At 43.2% G+C, this 9,394-nt stretch overlaps 1 protein-coding gene across 6 annotated transcripts in view; it reads left to right on the top strand.

Moving 5' to 3' along the window:
• Positions 1-9,107, top strand: part of MANBA (mannosidase beta) — a 119,481-nt gene extending 110,374 nt beyond the window's left edge. For all 6 annotated transcript variants that reach the window (XM_082390988.1, XM_082390984.1, XM_082390983.1 and 3 more), the window contains 3 exons: positions 3,802-3,944; positions 4,798-5,055; positions 7,799-9,107. In XM_082390988.1, the coding sequence (XP_082247114.1) occupies positions 3,802-3,944; positions 4,798-5,055; positions 7,799-8,023 (626 nt within the window). In that variant the 3' untranslated portion in view covers positions 8,024-9,107. The remainder of the gene's footprint in view (positions 1-3,801; positions 3,945-4,797; positions 5,056-7,798) is intronic.
• Positions 9,108-9,394: the final 287 nt, after the last annotated feature.

The raw sequence follows: 9,394 nt of genomic DNA, 5'->3' as shown, positions 1-9,394 counted from the left end.
CTTTTGATTGGAGCATTTAGTCTATTTACATTTAATTATTGATAGGTATATACTCCCATTTTGTTAATTGTTTGGGGGTTGTTTTTTGTAGTTCTTTTTTTGTTCCTGTCTTCTTTCCCCTTTTGATTTGATTTGATGTTCCTGTCTTCTTCTTCTCTCCCCTTTTGATTTGATGACTATCTTTAGTTATGTTTGGATTCCCTTCTCTTTTTTGGTGTTTATCTATTGTAGATTTTTGGTTTGTGGTTACCATGAGGCTTATATATAGCAATCTATATATAATATAATGTAATGTAATATAATATATATGATTATTTTAAGTCACTGATCTCTTAATTTCAAACACATTTTAACAACCCTGCATTTTTACTCCCCCACCCTCACCATGATTATTGGGTTTTTTTTAAACTCTTTATTGAATTTGCCACAATATTGCTTCTATTTTATGTTTTGGTTTTTTGGCTACAAGTCATGTGGGATCTCAGCTCCCTGACCAGGGATCGAACCCACACCTCCCGCATTGGAAGGTGAAGTCCCAACCACTGGACCACCAGGGAAGTCCTGATCATTGTTTTTGATATATTTTACATCTTTTTGTTTTGTGTATCCCTTAACTAATTATTGTAGATATAGATGATTTTTGTCTTTTAACCTTCCTGCTAGCTTTGTACATGGTTGATTTACTACCTAATATTTGCCTTTACCAATGAGTTTTTTCCTTTCATAATTTTCATGTTTCTATTTGTAGCTTTTTCTTTTTCACTTAGAGAAATCCCTTTACCATTTCTTGTAAAGCTGGTTTGGTGGTGCCCAACTCTTAGATTTTGCTTGTCTGTAAAACTTTTGATTTCTCCATCAAATCTGAATGAAAGTCTTGCTGAGTAGAGTATTCTTGTTTGTAGATTTTCCCTTCATCACTTTAAATTTATTGTGCCACTCCCATCTGGCCTGCAGAGCTGCTGAAAAGTCCACTGATGGTGTTATGGGAGTTCCTTTGTATGTAACTTGTTGCTTTTCCCTTTTCAATATTCTTTCTTTAACTTCTGCCATTTTAATTCAGTGTATCTTGGTGTGGACCTCTTTGGGTTGATCTTATTTGTGTTCTAGGACCTGCATGTCTGTTTCTTTTCCCAGGTTAGGGAAGTTTTCAGCCTATTGTGTCCTCAAATATGTTCTCTGCCCATTTCTCTCTCTCTTCTCCTTCTGAGACCCTATAATGTGAATATTAGTGCACTTGATTTTGTATCAGAGGTCTCTTAAACTGTTCTCTTTTCTTTTTATTCTTTTTTCTGTTCAGCTTCAGTGATTTCCACTACTCTGTCTTCCATCTGCCTGATCCATTCCTCTGTATCATTTCATCTACTGTTGATTTCTTTTAGTGTATTTTTCATTTCAATTGTTGTAGTTTTCTTCTCTGTTTAGTTCTTTATATCTTCTAACTCTTTGTTAAACTTCTCACTGTGTTCCTCCATTCTTCTCCTGCATTCTTTGATCATCTTTATGATCATCACCCTGAACTCTTTCTTAGGTAGATTGCCTATCTCCACTTCACTTAGTTCTTCATCTGGGGTTTTATCTTCTTCCTTTGTTTGGAACATGTTCCTCTGTTGCCTCATTTTGTCTAACTTGCTCTTTTTTTATTTCTATGTATCTGGTAGGTTGGTAATGTATCCTGATCTTGGAGAAGTGGCCTTTTGTAGGAGATACACTGTGCGTCCCAGCAGCTCACTCCCCTCCGGTCATCAGAGCTATATGCTCTAAGGGTGCCCCCTATGTGGGGTGCATGGGTCCTTCTGTGTGGCGGGCTTACTGATGTCGTTGGTCTGGTAGGCATGGCTGGCCTTTGGCCCAATTGGTTTCCAGGCCCTGCCTTGTGTGGACCCTGCCAGCCACTGGTTGGTGGGGCTGGGTCATGAGGCTGCTGGTTGCAGAACCCTGGAGGGTCCCAGGGCTACTGCTGGTTCACTTGTGGGCAGAGCCAGGTTCTGGGGTGGGTGGTTACAGGGCTGGGGTTCCTGGATCTAGTGTTGGCCTGCTGGTGGGTGGGGCCAGTTCCTGATATGGCTGGCTGCAGGTTCTGGGGTATTCCAAAGCTGGTGCTGGCCCATTGGTGAGTGGGGCTGGATCCCAGGGCAGCTGGCTGAGGCATCCAAGGTTCCTCAGAGCTGGTGTTGGTCTGCTGGTGGGTGGGGCCCAGGCCCAGGGGTCCTGGGGCTGGTGCCAATCTGCTGTGTTGGCTGTGTCCAACAAGGTAGGCTGTAGGACTGCAGTGGTCCTGGGGCTGGTGTCTGCCCATTGGTGGGTGGAGTTGGTATCCAGGGGATCCTGGAGCCAGTAGGTGAATCTGGGTCCTGGGGCTAGTGCTGGCCCACTGGTGGGCAGAGCTGACTCCTAGGGTCACTGGCTGCAGGGCCCAGTGTCCCAGAGCTGATTTTGAATTGTTGGTGGGTGAAGCCAAGGCCCAGGATGTTCTGGGGCTAGTGCTGGCTGGCTGGTGGCTGGAGCTGGGTCCCAGGATTTCTGGCTGCCAGGCCCTGGGGGTCCTGAGGCTAGTGCTTGCACACTGTTGTATGGTGCTGGGTCCTGGGCCCTCTGGCGGACAGGACCATGTCCTGAGGTGCCTTGGGCTCAGGAGGTCTTAAGGCAGCCTGTCTGCTGATGGTTGTCCAGCTAATTGCTTGGCCTGAGGCGTTCCAGTACTGGTGTGAACAGGCTGGTGAGTGAGGCTGGGTCCTGTTGCCAATCAGCTAGAGGGAGGATTCCAAAATGGTGCTTGCCAGTGTCTGTGTCTCCAGGGTGAGCTCCAGTTGCTTGCTGCCTCTTTGGCAGACTCTCCAAGATCAACAGATGAGTCTGACTTAGGCTCCTTTCAAATTACTGCTTCCGCCCTGGTTCCTGGAGTGTGTGAGATTTTGTGTGCGCCCTTTAAGAGGGGGAATCTCTACTTCCCCCAGCCCTCTGGGACTCCTGAAGTTAATCCCTGCAGGCCTTCAAAGCCAAACATTCTGGGGGCTGGGGGCTTGTCTTCCTGGTGCAGGATCCCTGGGCTGGGGAGCCCAATATGGGGCTCAGACCCCTCGTTCCTTGAGGAGTACCTCTGCAGTTGTAATTATTCTTACATGTGTGGGTCACCCACTCCTGGGGTGTGGGTCTCGACTGTGTGCAGCTCTGCCTCTCCTACCCATCTTGTTGTGGTTCCTTCTTTAGATCTTTAGTTGTAGATGATCTTTTCTGCTAGATTTTGGTCTTTCTCATAAATAGTTGCTCTGTAAATAGTTGTGATTTTGGTGTGCTCATGAGAGGAGGTGAGCTCAGGGTCTTGCTACTCCACCATCTTGGCCAGCCTCTATAATAGTATTTTCGCCAAGTAATACTAGCGAAATGAATATTTGTAACAGATGTTCACTGCCAATGCTACTGACTCCCTTTTTCATGTGTATGTAGAGAAAAGGAACATCGGTACATTGGGCTTCTGGAAGCAGAATTGCATATGAGAAAGTGCTAGCTAGGAATCAGGTCTGGGCTCAAAATACTGCCAGTGGCATGTTTGACTTAACTGCTGGAGCTCCGTTTCCTCATTTGAAAAGAGCGATGTTAATGGCTGCCTCACTCAGATTTGAGGCTGACATGAGGTGATGTCCAAAAATGCTACTTGCCCTCAACAAACATGGGTTCCCTCCACTGTCAGCTCTCCCTTCTGTGTTCAGTGCCCTGAATTACGACAGGTTACACAGCTGGGCCATGTGGATGATGGCTCCGACTGCTTGACCCTTGTTTCCTAACCCAACTGATTACTTTTAGAGTATGGAGGAAAGTGGAAAATGCTTCATTATTTTGCTCGGCATTTCTTCGCTCCGCTGTTGCCAGTGGGTTTTGAGAATGAAGGTGTGTTTTTCATCTATGGTGTGTCAGACCTTCACTCAGACCACAAGATGATGCTTACCGTAAGTTGCTTGGATTTTTTTCTCTCTGTGGTGGAGGGCGAATTTTAGATTTCTTTAGTTATTTGGTTCTATTCTTTTTTGGAAAAAAGAAAAGAGAAATTAATTTGTATCAAAATATCTCTAGTGCTTGCAGCAGAAAATGAGCTGTTCTTGGAATTGGAAAACCTATATTCAGGGGAAAATTCTGCCATTTATTCTATGACCTTAATGTCTTGGTTCAGTTTCCTCGTCTGTAAAATGACACCAGCCTGCCTTCTTAAAGGATTTCTATGGATAGTAAATACAGTCATTAGATGACCGTGCATTGTAAACTGTAAAATGCCAGTTAAATCTAAGGTTATTTATAATCATGAGAAGCTGGAAATAGGCTAAACTTTACCAAAAGAAATCCTTTAAAACAGTATGTTAAGGTGGAAATCAGTAAAATTATTCAGAATATATATGTGGCAAAATGAACTTGTATTTAAAACAATTTTAGGTAAAAGAAAGGATAGAAACTCAAAGAAGTCTTGGGTGGCTACAGTTAGGAGGACATTGAGAACAGGTCAAGTCTATGAATTAACTATAATGCGCCAGGTCCTGTGCCTTCCATAAATTGCTTAATTCTCACAACAGCCTGTGGAGTTAGTGCTGTTATTATTCTCATGTTACGTTTGAAGAAATGGATACTTTGAGGAGTTTTAACTTCTTGGTTACATGACAAGTACTTGGTGGGGCTGAGGTTAAACCCAAGTTTCACAGTCTCTTAACCAGTTCTGCTCTTCTGACTTTCATCTATTATTACTACTATTATTCTCTAAAAAAGAATAGTAACTAAGAATGTTTGGTTTTTTTCTGTCTTGTTTCTCCCCAGGTGAGAGTCCACACATGGAGTTCCCTGGAGCCCGTGTGCTCTGAGACGACGAAGCCTTTTGTGATGAAAGCAGGGGGGTCTGCTCTTCTCTATGATAAGCCAGTAGCTGAGTTATTAAGAGGATGTACAAATTGTACACGACAGAGCTGTGTGGTTTCCTTTTACCTGTCAAGTGACAGGGAGCCCTTGAGCCCAACCAACTATCACTTCCTGTCCTCACCAAAGGAGGCCAAGGGGCTCCACAAGGCAAATATCACCGTAAGCACCAGTGGTCTGGGGTCACCGTGGCTTTGTGGAGCTGTCCTGCTTTTTTGCAAAATTTCTCCTCGGTACTGAGCTTAGCTGGGACCCGGGGGAGATTGGCCCCTTCCCACTGGAAGCAAAGAGCAAATACTTTTTATTTCTAATTCAGCATTTGTCAAAGCTTGAGGTTCCTGCCACCCCTGCTGTCCCATCACATCTCCGTAGTCAGGCTGGTGCAGTGGAGGGCGAGGCAGCAGGAGTCATCACCACTGACTGCTCCTCCTCTAGGTTCCAGGCTCTGTCTGTCCTGGGGCCTTTCCTGCATCAACCGTGAAGTAGTATCATCTGCATATACAAGTGAGCAAACGAGGGACCGAGTAATGTGTTTAAAGTCCGTGGCCAGGAAACATTGGAGCCCGGTAGAAGCACTCTTAATTTTGCATTTTTAAGGAGAGTCTGTTCATTTAAAAAATTTTCACTCTGCTCTCTGATTTATTGCTTCCATGTTGCTCAGTCACTAGATCTCTTTATCACTGCCAAGGGAAAAAAAGGGATGATTGGGATAGGATGTGTTGTTATAAAAATTGTGTAGCTAGAAAATTTGGAATCTGTCTAGTTGATTGAAAACCTTTCCTTCCCTTTCCCCCTCTCCATGTAGTGATTGAAACTTTCTAGAAAAATATTTTCATTCTCTATTTTTAATCAATTTTAAGTTTGTTTTAGATTTCATTGAAAAGACTTAAGTGAGAGGATTTTTTACGTTTGCTTTGGAAATCATATCGAAACTCAGTCCTTGAAATGAAAGCATAGCTTCCTTCCCAACTAATAATGAAATATTCCCATAATGAAATCTATCTGTAACAACTGATATAGGGCAAATATGAAGGAAATGACATACATTTACATAGCTTCTTTCCAGAAAAAAAGCACAAAACTATGTAGTAGACAAATTTGCAGTCTCTAGACAGGATTTCAAAATCTTTCTTTCCTCACCTGGGCCTCCATTACTTTGAGGTAACTGGTCTGGGGGAGAGGTAGGACTTCTTCCTTTGTCCTACGTCAGTTGGATTTCAATGAGACTTTGCCTATCCTAAAGGGATATAATAACAATAACAATCATAATAGTAACGATAGTTAACGTTATTGTGGGCTTAACGTAGGCCAAGCACTTGGATGTACTATCCTCAGGGCAATGCTGGGGACTGGGTTTTCCTCCCTGTGTCCCTGAAGCCAGAGAACAAGCTTGAGCTCTGGGCTCTGCAGTCAGACATGCAGAGATGAGGTTTCCAATCAGAAGAAGGCAACAACAAGAGTGAGCAGGTGCCAGTGTCCCTTCTGGCCTTGGCCTTGGGACAGAGTAGCTGAGGCTTCCCTGCAGGCTTGGTGGTGGTTTACACATGTAAACTGTGTGCCTGCAACTGCTTTAGGGTCTTCATCAGAATAGGTGGGTGGCATGATTTGGGAATTTGGCATCTAACTTCAAGCCTGCATCTCTGACCCTCTGAGAGCTACCTAATACATTTTGTTTCTCTTTTGCTTCTACCAAAGTAGGGTTTCTTGTTAATAACTCAGAACCCTGTATGCTGTCTCGGGTTAAGTTATATATAGTAAAAATTGCCCTTGGAAATTCTTTATGTCACACATAACCTATAATGTCAAACCTATGGCGTGGCATGTATGTGTGTTGAAGAGTCATGTTTCATGACAGATGCACGGCTTGAATACCAGGTCACACTCAACTGTGTACTCACAGTAAGAGAGGCTCACAAACCCCCAGCCTCCAGGAAGCAGCTCTGCCTCACTCTCTGCCTGTGCTAAGAGGCTAATGAGTGACAAGATTTAAACTGTGCTCTCCTTTGCTGATATCGTGTGGGATTCACACATGTTAAAAGTGCTAACGTAAAGCAACTATACTCCAATAAAAATTAATTTAAGAAAAGAAGGAAAAAAAATTAAAGTAAGAAAGTTAAGGGTCAGATTACAAAGCTGAGAATTCACATTATGAAGATTTTTTCAAATATTTCAAAGTTGGATGGACTTATATCCAAATGAATAGGAAAATAATTTCATTTAGATGGTTCAGATTAAATAAAACGAATACTTGAAAAATTCTAAATAAGTAATGTGATAGATACCTAAGAATGAACATTAGTAAATCTGTCAAGAGTAATATGAAAAGCAAATTAATTTGAGCTGAATAAGAAAAAAGTGCTAATAATGTGACTTTACTGACGATGCAATAAGAGAGAGAGAGCTCTAGTGGTAGAGCTTTTGGAGATGCCCGGCCGGCTGCTGTCTAGATTGCAGGATCTCCTCGGAAGACTAGCAGGTGAGCACCGTGGCCGTGCTCTGTACCCAGCTCCACACAGATTCTGAGAAAGTCATTTAAACCACCCAGCCCTGGTGCAGAAATGTGCCTCTCTTGATGAGACCCTGAGAAAAAGCTATAAAGCTGTAAAAGCTACAAGGCTTTGAGATTCATGTGAAATATTCTCCTTAATAATTGGAGACTACATATTCCACCCCCCCCCCCGGTTTGAGATTACAATTTGGTAATTTTCCACAGCCTTCAACACATTTCCACGTATTTTTTAGCATCTGACACAGTGCATGGAATGTATGACTTTAGCAGTTGCAGAACCAAGGTTCTGCAAAGTAGGAAATGCACTCGTTAGCCACGTCCATGTTCTGATGGGCGCTGTATATAGAATAGAGAGCTCTGCCCTCCTCCTTCACTTCATTTATCTTCTTCTTTCAGGCCGCCATCTCTCAGCAAGGGGACACATTTGTTTTTCATCTGAAAACCTCAGCTGTTGCTCCCTTTGTTTGGTTGGATGTAGGGAGCATCCCAGGGAGATTCAGTGACAATGGTTTTCTCATGACTGAGAAGACACGGACTGTATTCTTTTACCCTTGGAAACCCACCAACGAGAGTGAATTGGAGCGAGCTTTTCATGTGACCTCACTGGCCGATATTTACTGAGGGAATCCAGGTTGTATTTGCAGAAGCTGAAGGCAACCAGAACCAAGTTGAAGAAGCCAGGAAATGCGTCTGCTTGCTGTCAGGTGTCTGCATAACCACTTGGTGAAGAATGCACTTTGTACGGTGCATTCTCCCAGGGAAGGCTGTGTACTCAGGTGATGTCCTCCTCCAACAAAGCTGTGCCTAGGTGCCGTCCAGTCTGCACCAGGACTGTGGTTTTAGCCCATTCCCCCACAGCTTTTGCACCACATGAACCAGTTATAACCCAACTGCCTCTCCAAGCCCCAGAAGGAGGTCTGTCCACATGCAGCCCTTTAAGGGAATCACAGGTACGTGATTATTGCGGTATCTGTGGAATCAAATGTGGAAGGTCGTGAGGTCATGTAGGCTCTCGTGGTTAGCTTTGAGAAATACCAAATAATCAGAATGAAACTGCTTTGTTGTTATTTCCAGAGGAAATGGAGATTCAAATGTCACAACAGAAAGAGATTTCTGGGTGGTAGCCATATTGGTTGCTATTGCCGGAAAGTTTGGGGGGTTGATTGTTGTCATGCAGTTACTTTTTGGGCAGGAGTCCTTTTTTCATTTGCAACGTTTTTTTAAAAATATTGTTTTAACAATAATAGTTTATTTTTTCAAAGGCCATTAGAATGATTCTCCTTTGGAAAAAAAGCTCATATTGAAATGGACATCACCATGGTCACTTTGGAAACTTTCGGGTGTCCTGACATAGGTCACCCATCGTTATGTATGGGCTTCAGATTTGGTTGAATCCAGTGAGCTTTCCAATTCAAGGCTGTGGTTAGATTTGTACTTGGTGATCCTGGCAGCAAAGCGGTGTTCCCTTTAACTTGAGTTTGAACCATCTTAAAAAATATTGATTAATTATAATTGCTATGAAATCATTTTATTCTGCATTATCATGTTTATAAAATTACATTGGTAATGAAGCAAAGGGGGCAAAATGTTAATAAGTAGCCAGTTTGGGTAAAGGTGGGTAGGAATTTTTTGTTCTGCTTTTGCGACTTTTCTGTAAGTTTGAAATTATGTTAAAATTTTAAAGTTATATAAATTGCATTGACAACTTGGTGTTTCATTTGTGGATTATTTCCTCATTCCATGAACACTCAGTTTTTTAAAAATTTTATTTATTTATTTATTTATGGCTGTGTTGGGTCTTCGTTTCTGTGCAAGGGCTTTCTCTAGTTGCGGCAAGCGGGGGCCACTCTTCATCGCGGTGCGTGGGCCTCTCACTATCGCGGCCTCTCTTGTTGCAGAGCACAGGCTCCAGATGCGCAGGCTCAGCAATTGTGGCTCATGGGCCTAGTCGCTCCGCGGCATGTGGGATCTTCCCAGACCAGGGCTCGAACC

The sequence above is a fragment of the Balaenoptera borealis genome (assembly GCF_965194805.1).
Source record: "Balaenoptera borealis genome assembly, chromosome: 4".
Classification (NCBI taxonomy): Eukaryota; Metazoa; Chordata; class Mammalia; order Artiodactyla; family Balaenopteridae; genus Balaenoptera; species Balaenoptera borealis.
The sequence above is the reverse complement of the archived record's forward strand: the minus strand, read 5'-3'. Positions and strand labels throughout refer to the sequence as shown.